At 37.3% G+C, this 20,731-nt stretch overlaps 1 protein-coding gene across 15 annotated transcripts in view; it reads left to right on the plus strand.

The window, feature by feature from the left end:
* MAP4 (microtubule associated protein 4) overlaps nucleotides 1–20,731 on the plus strand; it is a 149,284-nt gene that overhangs the window by 78,800 nt on the left and 49,753 nt on the right. For all 15 annotated transcript variants that reach the window (XM_074344985.1, XM_010972928.3, XM_010973014.3 and 12 more), the window contains 2 exons: nucleotides 16,899–17,021; nucleotides 18,606–18,719. In XM_074344985.1, the coding sequence (XP_074201086.1) occupies nucleotides 16,899–17,021; nucleotides 18,606–18,719 (237 nt within the window). The remainder of the gene's footprint in view (nucleotides 1–16,898; nucleotides 17,022–18,605; nucleotides 18,720–20,731) is intronic.

A 20,731-nucleotide genomic window follows, 5' to 3' on the forward strand; every position in this document is an offset into this window, starting at 1 on the left:
TAAAATTGTACCGCTTCTGTTTTTCTCCCCTACTTCTCTACCCTAATTTTCTCCCTGGCACTTGTTGCTTTATCATTGGCACAGTTTAATGATTTATCTTCTTTATTGTCTGACTTTGCCCACCAGAAGATAACTGTTGAGAGGGGTGGGGGTTTTGTTCCGGTCACTGCTGTGGCCCAGCACCTAGAACAGTGTCTGACATATAGTAGGTGCTCAGTAGCTGTTGAGTAATCTCGTTGAACATTTTTTTTTTTAAAGCTGAAAGAGGGAGTCTGTTGGAAATTGGCAGTGTTAGGTCTGTTGAGATGGAAGTGAAATAGGTGAAGGGGAGGAGGCTGGGAGGAGGCGCCGGCGGAGCACTGCCTGTGGCCGATGGAGAGCCCTGGCTATGGAGGAGGGCTGTTTCTGCTGATGCATATTTCCTGGTCATTCTACAGCATATCAGGACTTTTTCCTGTAGATCCCTTGCTAGGTTTCTGTAGCATTTAAGAGATGTGTCAGGGGATTTAAAATTATCCTTGGTATAGACATCCCCCTTCCCCTCTCCTGTGACAAAGCCTGAGTATGTGCCACCTGGCCCATTTGCTCTGGTGCTACTCCCATATCCCTGACAATGTTAGTTTTATGATGATTTTCTGTCTCCCTCTTTACCTAACACATTTTCATGTCTATAACATTGTCACTGAGGTTTAGGAAAAAAACTTTTAATTAATAAAGACTTGTGCTCTGATCTTTCTGTGCTATTGAGAAAGTTACAGACTTCTGTCTAGACTATAACAGCTGTTGTGTTTAATGTTGAAGAGGAATGGGCCACCTTGCTATCTTGTGTATGAACAGATTATCTGACTTAAATTTCTGTGTATCATGAAGTTGCATAAGCTGTTTGGTTATGCTTCCTTCCTTCCTTTTCCTTCACCACATTTTTCTCTGAGTAGGTGGTTCTTTCTGTTTGTTTCAGACCTCATGTAGAAAAAGAACGTTAAGAGCAAGGCCAGATAAAATTGCAATAATTTTTGCCAGCTTATTAGTACATGCCTTTCTGGAAACAAGTCTCCCTTAGTGGTTTGTCTCAATCTTGAGAACATTGTGGAAAAGAGCAGGCCTAGATCTATCATCTACTAGCTTTGGTCTCTTAGCCGAGTAATTTGCCCTATTTAATCCTGAAGTTCTTCCTCTATGAAAGGAAAACTAGTAATAAAAGAATTGTTTCGGTTCAGGAACAGAAAATACTTTCAGCGCTTTGTAACCTGGTTGAAGGGGTTAATAAATGTAGGGCGATATTGGGATAATAATTAATGTCCACATAGAAAGTCCTTACAGCTTCGACCCAATAAATGCTTCTGCCAGTAAATCATTCTTTTTGGCCACCAGCCCCCTTTCCTATTTAAATGATTGTATAACAATATTTTAACTGGATGTAACTAGAGCGTGTCTGGTATCCATTGTCTTTGGAGATTCTCTGTTTATAGAGGACAAAATTGAAGGCGAAACTTTAAAAGGACTCTAGGCAAACTGAACGAAGAGCTTTTTGCTTTGTTTCTCATGAAAAAATTAACTTAGAACTTTGCCACTGCAAAAACCTGGCACGGCCGGTTCTCCAGTGGGATCTCAGCAATTTAAAATGAGATGAGAAAATGCTAAGCTGTGTGAATGGTGAATTTAAATATCGACATTAGACTTCTTAGAAGTCCTCATTGATGGGTTCTGCTCTCTGGTCAATAAAAGTTAGTATTTCTGGTCTTGGGTTTTTCCATGTAAAATGAAGAGCTATTCTACTGTGGCTGTCATTGCTGCTGAGCAGCAGAGAAGCAGTGTCCTCTCATGCAGAGGATAGACTTTTTGTTGGAGATAAGTGTGTGCCTTATGGTTTATTCTCCTTGGGTTAAACATCTCTTTTTCTTTCCCCCATTTTATCTGTAATGTGGAATTAAGCTGTCTCACATTTTTTGGTTTTTTATTTTTTATTTTTTATTGAGGTATTGCCATATACGTGAGTTTATATTAATGATTTCGTATATTGTACATATTGTGAAATAATCACTGCAAAAAATCTAGTTAATATTCATCACCACACTTATTTACACAATTTTTTTTCTTGTGATGAGAAATTTGAAGATTTTCTCTTAGCCATCTCGCTGATTTAATTCTTGGTATCTATCAGTTAGGAGACAGAAACCATGTCGTAATTTGAGCAGGGAGTTAACTTCTAAGCGGTAGAGAGAACTCTAGAGGATGCAGGAATGATAGATAAGGGGAGCCAGTACTGCCCCTAGAACTGAGACAGACTACAAATGAAAGAGAAATTTGGAAGAGTGCCCTCCTCCTCCAAAATCAGATTCTTATCATGAATGTCTTCACTGGACAGTAAAGCTGTTTGCTGAGGAGATTGTATGCTGGCAAACAGGAAGCTGTACACAGAGGTACTGCTGAATCACCAGGAAGCAGCAGTGGCCACTGGCAGGACTTGCCTGGGAAGATTCTCATGAGAGTGCCCACTAAAACATGTCAGGGTGAGGACCGGTGGTGTTCTGCATCAGCGGAGCAGCACAGGAGCAGGAAGATGGGAAGCCATGCTGGAAGCAGGAAGAGAAACCTCTTTCTCTAACACCCTCTGCTAACCTTGGTATCATGCCAGCTGGCAAAGGAGAAGCGTTTACAGGGTTCAGGTCCGTTATCACAAGTGAGGCAATAAAAGGGGGATTTGGAGCTGAGAGGCAATAAATTGAAACTGGCATAGTCTACTCATTTGGCTACTTAGCGTCCATATGTGCTTTCCTGCATATAGTTGAACTTCCGTGTATCAGCAGAACAACTCTTATGTTTGCATCTAACAAGATACAGCTGTCTCTCATACGATGAAGCAGCTTTCGCCCTTTTCCCGAAATGAGATGCTCAGTACCTATAGTCATGCTTTCCATTGCTGGGTATATTAATCACTCCCCAAATCACAGTTCACTGAATATTCTCTTATCAAGAGGTTGATTGTAAAGTTAGCCTTTCACAACTTATAATAATGGGAAGAAAGAAGAAAATGGTTAGAATACACAAATAAACACAGAGTATAACAAAGAAAAAATATCCAAAACCCTCAGAGTTCTCATTTCTGTAATTAGTCATAAGACCAGAATTATGTCTGTCAGTTGCATCTTCAACTACCCATTTTAAGTTTCCCTCGCCCTCAGCCAGAACCTCAGCTGGTTGAAATTCTTTACATGGAGAAATGACCCAGAATTTCGAACTTGCTTTTCCTTGGTAGTCTGGCCCTTTTTTAGTTGCTCTAGTTTTCCATGAGTCTTTATTATTGGCATGGAAGTATTAAGAGTTACCTCAGAGAAATCCCTTGGGTTCCAGACATAGTCCTCCTTGCTTTCTTTGTGTTGTAGTAACCCAATTTCCCCTTGATAATGAGTCTCAGTCATTCCAGCCAGTAGAGTAACCTTCTTTTCTGCCTATGGTTCAGTGGAATAAGGAGTCCCAAATGGCCAGGTAGGAGTTTCATTTTCTAATTCAATTGAATTGTTGTATATGCTGGTAGGTATATTTCCTCCTTGGGGACTAAGACCTTCAAACTAGCAGAGCTCAAAGTTGTCAGGAATGGAAGTGAAAATTCTATGAGAAATTGGATATAATAGTGATTCCCATTGATTCCCAGACCCACATATTCTGGCTCTAGGGGAGACAGCATCCTGTAAGGGTCTCTGATTCAAAACACTATCCCATTCTTTTTAAGGTGTTGTCTCCCAACTGAAACTGTAACTGAGTTTTCAGTAAGTGATTACATCTTTTAATTAGGCCAGCCATCCTGGGTGATGGGGTGTATGATAATACCAACTGATTCCATGGACGTGAGCCCATTTTTTCACTTTGCTGTAAAATGACTTTATTAATCGAAAGTAGTGCTGTGTGGAATGTTATGATGGTGGATCAGGGATTTTATGAGTGATAGACAAAGTATTACAGGCAGAGAAGGCGAATCTATATCCAGAATACATGTTTGGACATTGAGGACAAATCTCTGCCCCTCCTAGCCGCTCCCACATTCCCCACCATGATGGATGTTTAGTGTAATTAACTTGCCACCAGGTGGCTACTGGTCTCACTGGGAGTGGTACCCTATAGGGTACTGAGTTTGGGTCTCTACCATTGACAGCTTAGACACACTTGGCAGTAACTTTAGCCAGGTCAGCCTTGTTTAGGGCATGTTCATGTTGCCGACCCCATACGTAGCCTCTCTCCCTGCCATGATGGCCACTTTTTCCTGGGTCTGTTGAGGACACACTGTGGTGGCTGGGGCAAGAGATTACCTGGCATCCACAAAGTATGTATTTTGTCACCTAGTTAAGAGCTTCCTTTAAAGTGAGTGCCATTTAATGATTAGTCACATGGGGCACAAATAACCAGTGTAAATCTGTGCTCTGCCCATCTTTCACTGCAGGCAGAGGGGCTGCCAAATGTGCTGCTCAAAGTTCCACCCACTGGAAGGATTTTCTTTCACCACGTCTTTTGTCCTTCAGCGTTACCTTTACATGGGGCTATAGTACTGCATCTGTATCAGCATATTGGGTGGATCCACATGAAAAGCAGACTTGGGTTTTTTCTTCCCTAGTCAGCTGGTCATATGGAACTCTCAGGAGGCTGTTAGCATAGGTTGAGGGAGAGGGGGCTCAAAAATAGAGGTCAGAGTGCAGGGAATCTCAGCCACCTGCTTATGCAACTTATTCATATCTTTGGACCTGCTTGAATTTGGTCTCTTACATGTTTCCACTCAATGCTAGATTGGTGCTGTGCATGCCCACCTTTATGGCTCGGTGGGTGAGGCAGCATCTAGTTCATGATGAGGCCACATGATCACGTTATAACACATGGTTAGGCATTTAGTCTCTACCAATGCCCAAGAGCAAGCCTGGAGCTATTTTTGAAAAGGTGAGTAGTTGTCTGCAGAATAGAGTATAGATTTTCTCCAAAAATACAGAGATCTGGTCTCTGATTCTCTTATTCTTGGTTGTTAGAGGCCCCATTTAATATCCCTATTCCATGGACACTTCAACTTTCATTGGATCTGCTAGATCATAAGGCCCAGTGGTAAAGCAGCTTGAGCTGCAACCTAAACTTGCTGCAGAGCCTTCTCTTGCTCTGTCCCTCTGCTACACCATTAGCCTCATGGGTAACTTTGTAGATGGGTTAAAGATGGACATTGGAATGTGGTATGTGTTGCCCCCCAAATCAAAAAAGGCCTACCAAGCATTATACCTGTTTTTTTCATTGTTGGTGACGCAAGTTGTAGCAATTTATCATTCACATTGGAAGGGGAATCTTGACATGTTTTGGGCTGTTGGTTCCAGACCCTCAATTGATGTGACAGGCCCTTGAATTTTCTGGTTTATCTCCCATTCTCTGGTTTGCATATGTCTGACTAAAGCATTTGTATTTGCTACTTTCTACTCATCAGACCCAATTAGCATAATACTAATATAGTGGGCTAGTGTGATATTTTTTGGAATGTCATGATGTTCAGCATCACTATGGGCTATATTATAAGAGAACTGATGTAGCCCTGAGGCAAGACTCAGGCATGTAAAGGGCTGGTAAAAGTAAAGTGCTTCAGGTGGTCTCACTTCCTGAGATGCCACAGGCTGAGCCTGGCAAGGGTATCAACAAAACTGTTTAGGAAACTCACTAGGAGTTGGCTGGAGTGGCACAGCCAACTGTGGGGTGCCCCTGAACGAAGGTTGGGGGTGAGCATCATTTGATGTCCCACATACCAGCAGAGCACCATAGAAGCAAGAAGAGAAGAACACACATTGGAGCCAGGCACATTTTATTCACTGCTTTATCCCTGGACCTACTATAGATACTTGAATGAATAAATGAGTACAGCTCAAGAGAGCATTAAATTGTTGATATCTTTGTTATGTTTGATCCATTCAACTTAGTTAAAGGAAAACTGCAATTTGACCTGGTCCACCAACTGAAATGGATAAATGTGAAATTCTGAATGGTTGAGTAAAGGATACCTTCATTTGCATTCAAGAAATTTGATCACATGCTAGGGCACTGATGGACCCCTCTTCTGAAGATCTGGTGTGTGTTTGAATGCACTGTTAACACAGCCTGCTAATGAATGGTCCACGGTGATGACCAGAAGGTGCAAAAGACTTAACACTTGAGTTTTCATTGCATTTTTTCAGAGCAGAGAGAAAGCTATTGCTTCAAGTGCCTGCCATGATATCTTTTTACTCAGCATTAGAAAACCAGCAAAGCAGAGGTTGGTCAGGTGTAGGAGGATTCTGGCAGATTATTTGGTCTTGCCTCCCTCTTGTATGGTAACAGGATGTGAGGCAGAGGAGGAAAGAAATGTGCTTCAGGCTGTGTGTTGAGAGGAGGTGGGATTGAAATTTAGCTGGACTGGGGTGGAAGATCTCACTACACATTTGGCTCTGGGTCAGGGGGAGGAAGGGTACAGAAGGAGTGGGAAACCAGACCCTTCCAGGGACACACTCTGCTGACAAACTTCTTATCAGAGTGTGAAGAAATCCTTCAGAATCTGAGGAACCAGAAAAAGAAAGAGAATAAATGTTTGGACATTAATTTCCTTCTTGATTTGTGTGTGTTTTAGTGTTCCAAATCATATTCCTTAATAAGAATGTTAAATACCTATGAATAATTTGCCCTACTTGGGAAAGTGGTTTTTGCATCTTCAGTTTAGAGCTGGAATGTCAGTTATCCATAGTTGTCTGAAATAAGTTGGTAGAATGAGTAGAATTTATTGAAATAGGATCTGTGGACATGAATGCAGTTTAATGTTCACATGTGGTTTCTACCACAGTTGAATTTTGGTTATGGTTACTTGTAAATTGTTTTTATGGCTTTAAACTAAAAACTTAACACCTACCAAAATTTGAATACTGTCATTTATATACCTTGTTTAATAGAATGTCAACATAGAAATGGGGTTTATTATGAGTTATTGACATTCTGAGGGAATGTTTTAATTCCTGTTTTGTCTGAAGAAAGAGCCAAATTTTTACATCTCTCTACTTAGGGTGGCTATTTATATCTCATGCCACAGGTACATGACAGTCATGGTTTATTATGCTTGTTGTCCTGACAATATTATTTAAGACTGGCTTGTATAAAATCTTGTGTGATAAATTTGCTCTGTAATCTGTAGGTCACAGGGAAACACTGAAGAGTTTTAAACCAAGGAATAATGTGAACATGTTTTGTACTAGTAAGAAAGTCAGACTAGAGGCACAGACTCTAGTCAGTTGTTTGACTTGTTGAACAGATGGGCAATCTGATTTCATCTATCCCACTCTCAGTCCCTCCACCCAACCCTAGATGTTGTTTTTTGAAGCAAATCTCAGACATCGTATTATCGTCTTTATTATCAGTCTACATCTCTAAAAATGCATTCCTTTTTAAAACATGATTGCATTACCATTCACTCTCTCTCTCACACACACACACACACACACACACACACACACCAGTTCATATCAAATGTCCAGTCAGTACACAGTTCACCAATATTTCCTCCATTATCTCATTTGTTTTTAATAACTGGGTTGAGATCTAAATTTCCTTTAATCCATAGATTCTTCTATAGGGAATTTTTTTTTCTTTAATACAGTTTGGATTTTGTTTGTTTGTTTTTAAAATGCTGAAACTTAATTGTGCTTATAACCAGAATAGGACAAAAGGGATTTTAAAAAAGCAAGTCTAGGAGGTTGGAGGACTGGATGGCAAGGGAGGTGATAAAGGGCATACTTGTATAAAGGCTGCTCTTAGAAACGAGAATGATGTGCATTTCTCATGTTCTCTAGTTGTGCAGGCTCCCCCCCTCCCCAAATTAAAAAGAACATAAAGGTGGAGGATTATACCTCCCTCAGAAATAGGAAAGAAGTAGGTCAGTTTGCAGTAGATTTATTTATTTTCTATAAAGTAAGAGTTTGTATGTTGGGATGAGAGGATGCTGGAAAAGAGAGTATATGTAACAGCCTCTTTGGAGAATGAGAAAGGAAATTGTGTAGAGACACATTTTTTTATAGGAACAATGTACATTTCAGTATGATAGTAAGTCTAGTGTCATGAGAGTTAGAAGGAACAGCTGAAAACAGTGTAGTGTCTATAGCTAAACTGTTGCTGACTTAGGCTGGATTATGGCTCACAGTGGCATCCTTCACCTGTGCCCATTCTGGGGAGCATCCTGCAGGATTTCTGGTTGAAGCAAAACACGAAGAAACTGTTAACTCAAAGTCATCATCTCTTTCCTGGTTGAGATCTTCAATGCTTCAGTGTTTTCAAATATTGTTAGAACTTGGAAAGTCTTTTTTTTAAAAAAAGTCTCCAGCCATTTTAGGGGTGGTCAAATATGATTAATCTCAAATCAGGAAGGTTGGTGGACTTTTTGCCTATGTAGTACGGAGGAGAAAGACATCCTAATATAGTTGAACGTGAGCATTTAAATCTATTTTATTTTATTTTTGATTTTTGCTTTGTTTTTCTGTGGGTTTTTGTTTTGTTTTTGTTTTGGTTTTTTACAGGGGAGAGGTAATTAGGTTTATTTATTAATTTTTTTCAATGGAGGTACTGGGGATTGAACCCAGGACCTTGTGCTTGCTGAACATGCACTCTACCACTTGAGCTATATCCTCCCCCAGTTTTATTATTGAAAGTGGACTTGGCTTTGGGAACTTTTGGGGGGGGTATAGAAAAGGAGTTAGCTTTCTTTTGTCATTTTTTCCCCTATTTTTAGAAAATTGAACTAGAAGTACTTAAATTTTTATTTTGAAATAATTGCAGATATGCAGATAAATGAAAGAAAAGAATAAATAAAACAAAGAACTTCTGTATGTTTTTTCAGATTCACCAATCAATAGCATTTTGCCACAATTGCTTTATCATTCCATAATCAATATATGTATTTCCTGGTCAGTTTTGTTTCATCTTTGTAATAATAACCTAAGACATTCTGACATGTGTTACTTACAATGTCAACATAATGGAAAATATCATATTTAAAGATTGGTCCCTATCTTGTCCGTGAAGCCCTCTTGCCAGCATTCATTTTCTTACTTCTCTTTCCATGTAATTTAAACATCTTCATCATTTGGTTTAGTCCTTAATGAAATATTATTATTACATGTTTTCTCATTTCTCAGATGGTTAAATTTCTATCACAGAAACATAGTGAGGCCTGAACTTTGTCTTAGACTTCTTGACTCTGGGGGAAGGAGGGGGAGGTATTGGGGGAAGAGGCTAGAAGTTTGATAGTAACACATGAGGGTAGAGGTGTGGACTAATGGACATATTTTATAAGTGGAAGGGAGCTTAGGTACCAGATACTGGTACAATGCTTTGATGATATAGGTGAGAATATTGAGGTTTGAAGGAATTAAATGAGTTGACTAAGGTTTCTCCAAAGAGCTGGATTAGGACCTTAGTCTTTCATACTCTTCTTTGCTGCTTTATATTTTTACTTGACGCTGGATAAATAGCAGAATTCTCTAGAGGGAAAATATCTCTAAATACTCTTAAGGCATAGTCCTCAAACTTTTTGGTATCAAGGCCACTTTTCATGCTTAAACATTGGGAAACTTTTGAGAGTGATGGATATGTTCTCTGTCTTGCGGCAATGGCATACATAGGCAAAATTTATCAGATTGTACACTTTAAATATGTACAGTACTGTGTATCAGTTGTACCTCAATAAAGCTATTTACAAAAGTATTAAGGACCCCAGAGATCTTTTGTTTATATGGGTTGTATCTCTCAATATTTATCAGAATGGATATTAAAACTGAGAGATTTAAAAATATTTTAAAATAAAAAATTAATTACATGTTAATGTTAACATTTTTAATAAGTATACTTTTCTAAAAAATTTAGTAAGAAGGCTAGTGTTGTTTTACATTTTTCTAAATTTCATGTCTGGTTTAATAGAAGACAGCTGCATTTAATCTGTCACAGTATGTTTGAGTTGAAGTATATGAAAAAACGTATTTCACAGATAAGAGGAGTATTTTGATAGTCTTTTTTCAGGTAACTGTGGATATTCTTTGATTTGACCTCAAAACTTGACAAATGGTTGTTTCTTACAGGTTTTTTGCAGTGTAGAATCTGAAACCATATTGATGAACTTCTCATATTTATTAAAATCCATTGGTCTGTCGTGCACCTGGAGTGGATCTTACCTGATAGAATTATTCTGGCTTTGATATATAGATATTACTCCTTGATTAATTGCTACTTTAAATATTTAGCCATTTGCCTTTTCTGTTAAATACTTCCAATTTCACAAAAATAAACGCAGGTCACTGTTTTTTCCCATTTTACTTTTATAGGAGAACCAAGGTATCTAGGATTGTTTCCATTGCATTATATAAGTTGCTTCTTGTTTTAAATTTCATTTTTCATTCTTTTACTGAAATAGACTCTCTGAGTAGATTGTAATTATGCTAAAAATATTTTTATTCTGAAGGCTGTTGTTTCTGCAAGAGAGTTTTCCTGCTTTTGCTGTGGAATTTTAGGAAGGAAATCTAGGTCAGTAATACTGAGTGAAGATGTGGGAGGGAGCCTCTATGAAACATGCTCATTAATGACACTGTTGGCCAGAGGCTGTTCTGAATGTTTTTCATGGGCAAGCCTCTCTAGGCTGGGCTGCAGCACCAGCGTGCGGAAGAGGACCAGACATGCATGTTCCTTCTGCAGAATGTGTGAGGAAAGTGTACCCACTTCTCTGATTAAAAACTGTGCTTTTTAACCACAGAGTAAGGAAATGTAAGCAGAATCACAGCCTTTTAAAGTTTATTTTAGAAATGATAGGCTATTGCTTAAATTTTTCTGGGGTTCTTTATGCTTTTTATACTAAATATAAATCACTTTCCAAGAAGTTTTGGTGTATAATGTGAATTTATTAATTTAACCATGCAGTCCAGAATAATTACCTTGTGATAATTTTGATAGTGACTTATTTAATGAATACTATACAGTGCCATGCAGTGAGCTGGGCATTATGAAGAAATAAAATCATCAAACTACAGTCTTTACTTTTTAAAGAAACATTAATGATGTGGAGAAATAAGATTCATACGTATTAGGGAAAAGGGTATAGCTCAAGTGGTAGAGCACATGATTAGCATGCATGAGGTCCTGTGTTCCATCCCCAGTACCTCCTCTAAAAATAAATAAAATAAGCCTAATTACCTCCCCTGCAACCCCCCCCCAAGATTCATAGATGTTAAATAATGAATTTTTAAATGATGAACATAGAATACTTAAAGGTTTAAGAATTTTTTAAAAAAAACTAATAAGAAAGTATGTGTTTAAGGACCAGATTGTTTCTTAGGAACAACAAATGTTCAAAGAGTTAATTAAGAAGAGGAAAATGAGCATTAAAGTTCTGAGAGAGGCTTTGTGGAAGCTTTGACCTAGGTCATGGGTTTGGGATGTGGGTACACAGGCAGGCGTTCAGACAGAGGCTGATCACGTGAGCAGAGGCAAAAGGATGAAGAAGCACGAGCTTCAGGGGCCACGAGGGGACTAGCCTGTCCCCAGATACGGCTTTCCTGTTAGAGTTAGGGAATAAGCCCGGTATGGGTGCATTTCAGTGGATGAGGGAAGGGTATTAGGTCAGCACCCAACATTTGCATTATTATTTCCTGTGAGGCATTTGTTGTATTGAAGCCCTAAATAGATTGTCTTCATTAGCTTTGAAATAATAGATGGTAGGTACACCTTCTCTAACTAGGCAGTAATTCAAAGATTGAAGTCCTAGTACTTTCCTATGGAATATAAAATTATTGATAAAATGTTTTTTTATTATTGTAATTCTAAACTGAACAGATATGCTTAGAGGTCATTACTGAGACCAGGAGAGATAAAAAGGCTGTCCTAAATTCACATGGTTAGCCTTCAGCAGAGCAGGGTCAAGAACTCAAGAATCTTGGCTGGTGTCCAACCCTTTGCTTGCTTGTTTACTCTGCCTTCTTCCCTGTATCCCTCCCTCCCTCTCTTCCTGTTGTTGTTTGAACACTGCTACAGACTTATTAGAATATTTAATAACAATTAAGAAGGGGAAAAGAAAAACTATTCTTGAAGATAGGCAAAGATCATGTTTTGAGACTGTTGCTCACAGTACTATTGAATCAGTTAGAGGGAGTCCCAGCTTCAACCTTGGAACATCAGAGAAATCTGTTTTCTGGTTGATTTCTCTTTAATAATCCAGAATGGGCTGTATTACTACATTTGTGTCTTTGTTATTTGAGAACTGAGATAAATTAATCCTACAAAAATCTTACTGTTTTAAAAATATTTTTGCTAATTTTAAGAACTATTTATTTATCTTTTACTATTTTTTCTTCTTTCCTCCTCCATATGCATTTGTGAATCTTCCCAAAGACACAAAAAAGAAAGGTTTGTTCTTTGAGTCACTATAATTTTTCTGGCTTAAGCAAATGACCAATACTTTCATTTATCCAGTAACTACTGAGTACTTATATATAAGTTGTATTTTACCAGGTTTTTGAGGGGTATAACAATGAATAGATAAATGAAAGGTCTCAAAATTTAGAATTAAAGTGCATTTTAAAAATTATGTAGCCCAACCCTAGTGTGTGTGTGTGTTACTATAGATGAATAGTTTGTGGCTCTAAAATTCTCAAGTTTACACCCAAAGTTAAGTGACAAAACCAGGACTGGAACCTAGATCTCTTGAAGTCCAGTTTCCTTTCTTTATATCATATTTTTTTTCTAATTTAGATTTCTTTTCTATCCTATGAAGAAACCTTCAGGCAGCTCTACACAAAATGTATATTTCTTACTTTTTAGGTATTTCCTCAATTTATCTACCATTATAAGAACTTGGCAATGCAGTTATATATCTTTGTTGGCTTCTTACAGGTAGATTTTTTTTTTAATATGTAAAGCATTTAATCTTTGGCTCAAAAGTCTTTCTTTCTTGCTCTCTCTCCTCCCCCCTCTCCACCCTCCCACCTTTCCTCCCTCTTTTCTACTCTTCCCTCTCTTTCTCACCTCCTTGGCTTCATTCTCAGGCAGGTTCTTTCAAGGTGGGAAAAATGGCTACCAGCAGTCCAGGTATATCCTTATGGCTCAAGATCCAAAATATCTATATATCAGATTTCCCCAGAGGACTTTAGGTCAGCTTGAATTACAAGTGTACTTGTTTGGCCAGGAAAGCAAAATACCACTATGAACAGCCACACCAGGACCACCTGGAAGGGACCACGGTGGTTCCCTTTAGAAGGGATGCAGACAAATCTTGGAGGCTACTGTATTTGGCCTTTGACACCTTAGCTATTCTCTAGCTGCCCTCTCTGAAGAACTGCTGCCCCCCGTAAGTGTGTTCCAGCCAAGTTGGTGTGCTCCTTACTTTCCCATTCTTACACCCATGGTCTTAACTCCTGTTTTGCTCTACTGGATATCTTCTCTACTTTGTCTCTTTCTCAGTCTCCCAACTCTTTTTAATTACATCCTCCTAACTATCCTTCCAGGTCCAATTAAGTTCTAATCTCATATGGGAAGTACTCCATGTCATCCCATGGCCATGCTATATGATCTTTCTTTAAACTCCAGTAGCAACACTTACTTGAGTAGTTGCTATTATAGACACTAATCCTACAGAAACCAAACCAGTGGTTTCTTGGTTATGACATCAAAAGCACAAGTGACCAAAAACAGTAGATAAACTAGACTCCATCAAAATTAAAAACTTTTGTGCTCATCAAGAAAGTGAACCTCACATTTCAATGATTTAAAAAAAAAAAAGTAGCTCAATTTAAAAATGGGAAAATTATTTGAATAGACATTCTTTGGAGGGAAAACATATAAATGATCTTATATAAGCACATGAAATAATACATAACATCATTAGTTTTCAGGGAAATGCAAATCAAAACCATGATGGGATACCACTTCACACCTTTATCTAGAATGGCTAAAAAAGACACATAATAACAGGTTTTGGTGAAGCCATCATACATTGCTGGTGAGATTGTAAAATGGTACAACCATTTTGGAAAAGTTTGGCTGATCCTCGGAATGTTAAACATAGAATTGCTCCATCACCTAGCAATTCAACTGCTAGGCATGTGTACCCAATAGAATTGAAAACATATGTCCACACAAAAACCTGTACTTGAGTTGTATGAACTATCTGTATATTCTGGAGATTAAACCTTTGTCAGTCGCATAGTTTGCAAATATTTTTTTCCCATTCCTAGGTTTTCTTTTTGTTTTGTTTATAGTTTCCTTTGCTGTGCAAAAGCTTGTAAGTTTTTTTTTTTAAATAGCTGAATTTCTTTTTTTTTTTTAAAGCTTGTAAGTTTAGTTAGGTTCCATTTGTTTATTTTTACTTTTATTTCTATTGCCTTGGTAGACTGCCCTAGGAGGATATTGCTAAGATTTATGTCAGAAAATGTTTTGCCTATGTTTTCATCTAGGAGTTTTGTAGTGTCTTGTCCTACGTTTAAGTTTTTAAGCCATTTTGAGTATTTTTGTGTATGGTGTGAAGGGAACATTCTAATTTCATTGATTTACATGGGGCTTGTCCAGCCTTTCCAACACCACTCACTAAAGACTGTCTTTTCACCATTGTATGGTCTTTTTTATGTGTTGTTGGATTCTGTTGGCTAATATTTTGTTGAGAATTTTTGCATTTATGTTCATCAATAATACAGGCCTGCAATTTTCTTTTTCGGTAGTGTCCTGTCTGGTTTTGGTATCAGGATGATGGTGGCTTCATAGAATGAGTTTTGGTAGAGTTTGGGAAGCATTGGTATGAGTTCTTTGTGTGTTTGGTAGAATTCCCCAGTGAAGCCATCTGGTCCTGGACTTCTGTTTGAAGGGAGGTTTTTAGATGCTGATTCTATTTCACTTCTGATGATTGGTTTGTTCAAATTGTCTATTTCTTTTTGATTCAGTTTTGGTGGACTGTATCTTTCTAGAAACTTGTCCATTTCTTCTAGGTTGTCCAGTTTGTTGTCATGTAGTTGTTATAGTATTCTCTCATAGTTTTTTGCATTTCTGTGGTGTTGGTTGTAATTTTTGCATTTTCATTTCTTATTTTGTTTATTTGTGTTCTCTCTTCTTCTTGGTGAGCTTTGCAAGAGGCTTGTCGATTTTGTTTACTCTCAAAAAACCAGCTCTTGGTTTGATTGATTTTTTTCTTTTTTTTTAATCTCCTTTTTATTTATTTCCTCCCTGATCTTTATTATTTCCTTCTGCTGACTTTAGGTTTTGTTTGTTCTTCCTTTTCTAATTCTTTTAGGTGGTAGGTTAGGTTGTTTGAATTTACATTTCAGTTAACCTGTTATTTTAAAAAAGCAAAGAAAGCTGTCAAACTATTTTTCCAAAGTAGCTGTACCATTTTACATTCTCTCCAGGAATGAGAGAGGCTTTTGTTTCTCTACATCCTCACAAACTCTTGGTATTTTCAGGGCTTTTGATTATAGCCATTTTGGTGATTCTGTAGTAGCATCTCATAGTGATTTTAATTTGCATTTCCCTAATGATTCATGATGATGAGGTTTTCATGTGTATATTACCCATTTGTATATTTTCTTTGATGAAAATTGAATTGTTTGTCTTATAATTGTTGTGTAAGAGATTTCCTTATTACAAGTCTCAACTTTTTATTACTAAAATCAGGGAAACAGGAAACAAAAACTGTACCCATTGTTCATTGCAAGTGTAAATAAAACTAAACAAAAAGAGTGAAATAGCTATTTCCCCACATTAAATGCCTATACACTGTTTTGAACAAACACTGTATGTGCCAGTGTTTCTTCTGTGTATAGGTCCTTTCTTAGATTGATGATTTGTAAATATTTCCCCCCAGCCTGGCTTCTCATTTCATTTTCTTAGTGGTATCATGGGAAAACAAGAGTTACACGTTTTGATGATGTTTAGTTTATCATTTTTTTCCTTTTATGGATTGTTTTGGTGACATTTCTAAGAAATCTTTGTCTAATCCAAGGTCACAGAGAATTTTCTCCTGTTTTCTGTTACAACTTTTTTTTGTTTATTTGTTTTTTGTTTGTTTTTTTTTAGTTTTAACTCCTTACATTTAGGTCTAATCTGTTTGGAGTTAGTTTTTATATATACTGTGAGTTAAGTGTCCAATTGTTTCTGTACCATTTGTTAAAAAAAGTATCCTTTCCCCCATTGAAAGTCACCTTTATTAAAAACCAATTGACCACAACTGTGTAGGTTTTGTCTGAATTCTGTTCTGTTCTATTTATCTAATGTTTGGCCCTTACCACAATGACTTGGTTTCTGTACATTTATTGTAACTTTTGAAATCAAGTACTCTAACTCTTCCAACTTGATTATCTTCAAAATTATTTTAGCTATTCTATTATTTTTGCACTTCCATATCAATTATGGAATGAGTTGATATCTTTCAAAAATTCTGCTTGGTTTTTTTAAAAAATTATAATTGCCTTGAATATATTGGTCAGTTTGAGTATAGCCATCTTAACAATACTGAGTCTTGCATTGATAAACATGGTATATTTCTCCATTTATTTAGATCTGACTTTTTAAAAAGTTCCAATTCCAAAAAATTGAAGTGATTACCTTTGACAGTTTGTCCAATTTTATACTTATACTTTGGTGGATAAGATTCATCAATTTTTTCATGTGTACATCACCAGAAGTCCTTCTGCAGTATTTTTAATCTTATGGCAACCTTAATGCTTCCAATTCTTTGATTATTTCCTTCTATCTTAAAAATTTTTTTAAAAAGGTTTTCTTCAGAGGCACTATCCAGGTATGATTGTGTTATATTGTACTAGCTGTAATACTTGTAGAAACTCAACTCTAGTGGAGGGGGAAACTGGTACCTTATAATTTTTGTTTCCTGTTTCTATTTGAAGGGTCTCCAACTGAATTCCTTGAAGAGAAAATGGCCTACCAGGGCTATCAAAACAACCAGAACTGGCCAGAAGATACAAACTTTTGCTTTGAACCCGAGCAAGTGGTGAATCCTATCCAGACCGGTAAGTGGAAGGCTTGCTCATGAATGCTGAATGTGAACTATCACATAAACGTGAAAAGGCCACAGTCACTACTCAAGTAAACCATTTCAACTCAGTAAACACAACCAAGGTATAATTATTTCCCCCAAACATTTAGTTGACCCTTCTCTCTAATTTGTCCCTTCTTCTGAGGCAGGTACCCCTCTACTCCTCTCCCCTTCAGAACCTGTTTTGAGTACATTAACTGAAATTCATTTAACTCTGCCACATATATATTATCCTCATTTGACAAAAGGGAAAACTAATATACACAATTTCTATAAAATTCAAACTAATTTATAGAGACAAAAAAAAAAAAAAGCATAACTGGAAGTGGTGGGATGGCTAGATTGCAGAAGGACCTCAAAGCAGTAGCATTGATACCTCCATGTCAGAGGTAACAAAGTTGAGAGCCCAGGGTATTTGTTTCCAGTTGTGTATGGCTTCTTTTTTGCCATCTAATTTATAAGGTGCTCATAACTGGTTCCAAATGATCTAATACTTGATGCTCTGTACCATTCTCCAATTATTGGCTATCATAGACATACATAATTTTTTAAAAACAGCTTTTTTGAAATATAATTCATATATCATACAGTTCACCCATTGCAAGTGTAAAGTGTACAATTTAGTGGATTTTAGTGTATTTACATGTATGTATAGCCATCACCAGAGTCTATTTTAGAATATTTGTATCACCTCAAAAAGAAGCCCAGTACTGTTTAGGTATATCACCACCTGTCTCCTTATCTGCCTCACCCCTAAGCAACCACTAATCTACTTTCTGTCTCCATAAATTTATCTATTCTGGACATTTCATATAAATGGAATCTATTTTGGAAGCATTTATGAAGTATTGGTTTTCATTCTTCTTTAAATGTTCGGTAGAATTTATCAGTAATGCCATCTCGGCCAGGGCTTTTCTTTGTGAGTAGTATTTAATTACTAATTCAAGGCAGGAAGAAGAGGAACCAGCAAAGGTAATGTCACAGGAACGGCTAGTTTGGGCTGGAGAAAACCCAGATGAGTGTAATGTCCTGAAAGTCAGGCATGGTAGCCAACCTCCAAGATGGTTCCAGTGATCACCACCTCCTGGTATTCACACCCTTCTGTAGTTGCCTCCCACGTTATACCAGGCTTGGTCTGTGTGACCAATAGAATAGATGACAGAAATAATGGTATGCCATTTCTAGGATTAGGTTACAAAAGACATTGCAGTCACCATGTTGACCACAGTGGGTTTACTCACCCAGCTACTGTGGAAAGGCACACATGGGGGAGGAACAGAGGCCTCCAGTCAACAGCCGTGTGGTTAAGCATTATAGACTTGAGCATTAGTTGTGCTTTTAGTTTTTGTTGGATAATCAAATCTTAGAGGATGTGAGATTACTCATTTTTAACTTGTAACAAATGAATTAGTGACTATTTGGTTTCTTACCATGTTCAGCCACACGTTATCTCAACTTATTTAACTTACTGTTGACAACACACATGTAACTCATCATTATTCATCATAAGATAATAAGGAGTGCTAATCTTCCTAGTTAAATTCCTTTCTTATTCCAGATCCCTTTAAGATGCACCATGATGATGGCCTGGAAGATTTGCTCTTTCTCCCCAGTGGAACAACCAGTACTTCATCATTTACAGAACAAAATGATCCCCTGAAAGACAGTTATGGTATGACTTCTCCAGCTGGATTTATTTCTTAACTCCAAACAATTAATATTGCCTTTCACCTATCACCTTTGAAGTTAACCACTAGGCAAAACCATGTTTAGGGTCTCTGGCTCTGATAAGGCTCTTCCTAGATTAATCACAGGAGAGAATTCACAATTGGGCTGCTCGGGGTCTGCTCACCTCCTCTTATGGGATCTTGAATCCTATATCCTAGGCCAGATTCTCTGTCTAAATTTTACTAGCTCATGGCCTTGGTCAAGTTATGTCCTCCCTAAACTTTGGTTTCCCTATCTATCAAATGGGGCCAACACTGGTTCTTACCTTAAAGATGTGGTGATGATTAAATAAAATTATGTAAAAGCACATAGTGTCTGGTACATAGTAAACATTCAACAGATCTTAGTTATCAACTAGTAGTATCCTCATTCCTGGTTTTGTGTAAGTTTTAACATGAACATGGCCAAGATGCTGTCTGGCAGGCAAAACTTTACCTCTGCCTTCTTAGGTTTTCAGTTGAGACTCTAATAAAAAGACCGATTAATAAGGGGAAAAAAACAAATAGTTTATTAACATGTGCGGCATACATCACATGGGAGGAAAGTAAGTCAAAGTGGTAGCTTAGAAATTCGGTTTATATAATATCCTCAACAAAGACTAATAAATTTGTAGAAAAATGACAGGACAGAGGAAAGCAATTTTATGGAATTAAATTCCTAATTAAAGTTAGGAATCATACTGTTGGAAGGTAAATGTATGGAAGGAAACTAATGGAGTCAGATTTGTTTGCAGATTCCTCTGGCGCCCTCTCTGGCCTGATAAGAGTCTCCCTCCAATAAAGGGAAATTTATATCCTGCCTTTAGGCAGAAAAGAGGGGGAGGTTTTTCTGGGTTTGCTGTTCGCTTAATTGCCTTCAGCTCGAAATTTTTATGTCAAAGAGATGTATTTTGGGGTGACGTAGTCTGCTTTCCTTCAGTACACATCATCAGTAAGTCTCACTTCAAATAATGCTTATGATTTTGTATTTGTAAAGATCTTGGCTACTAATATGTTTCATTTATGCTTTTCTTTGGACTAAAATTCTCTTTGGAGAAGGATGTTAAGTGAGTTGACTTTGATGGTATCCACCTAGTCTCCTCATATTTTGAATTTTGGCTTTGACGCCTGTTTTTTCAGCTCACTAGCTAGTCAGTCATTTAGTTGCATTGATTTCATTCTTTACAGCATCTTTTTTCTCTTCCTTTATGCTCCCTCTGCTTTACCCCAGTGCAAGCCACCATCACTTCATACCTAGACCACTTTCGTTGTCTCCTAACAGACTTCCTACTCCCTTTTAAAATTAATTCCAAACATATGTACTGTACTGATCACCCTAAGGTGATCCTTTTTCTGCATTCATTTTCTCATTTTCATGATGAAGACCATAAGACAGCCTAATTTTTTCTCTCTTCAAGTCTATTTTTCTCTGACTTTCCAGATCCTTCTTCTATTGTTTGTTCTAATCCTGTTCCCTCTCTAGTATACAGGATCTGTTTGATCTCATAGTCCCAGAAATGTTCTTGTTCTGTTGATATCTTCATACTTTTCTTTGCTCAGTAGTCTCCGTCCTTGAAAGTGACTACTTTCTTCTCTCCTCCTGCTCTCACTTCTCCTCTGAACCTTCTGTAACTATTCTTTTCCTCATGGTGGTTTTTAAACTTCTTTTTCTTGGTAGTTTTTTTTTTTAATTGCAGTATAGTCAGTTTACAGTGTTGGTCAATTTCTGGTGTACAGCATAATGTTTCAGTCATACATATACATACATATATTCATTTTCATATTTTCCATTAATGGTTGCTACAAGATATTGAATATGATTTGTTTTGCTGTGCTATACAGTATAAACTTGTTGTGTTTTTAACCTCTTGTAGCATTTAGTCCATACTGTACAGTTTGCATTATTTGATATATGTCTGTCTTGTTTCTCTAGCTAGGTTGTAATAATCTTTTTTTTTCTTTTCTTTTCTTTTTTTAA

The sequence above is a fragment of the Camelus bactrianus genome, chromosome 17 (genome assembly GCF_048773025.1).
Source record: "Camelus bactrianus isolate YW-2024 breed Bactrian camel chromosome 17, ASM4877302v1, whole genome shotgun sequence".
Classification (NCBI taxonomy): Eukaryota; Metazoa; Chordata; class Mammalia; order Artiodactyla; family Camelidae; genus Camelus; species Camelus bactrianus.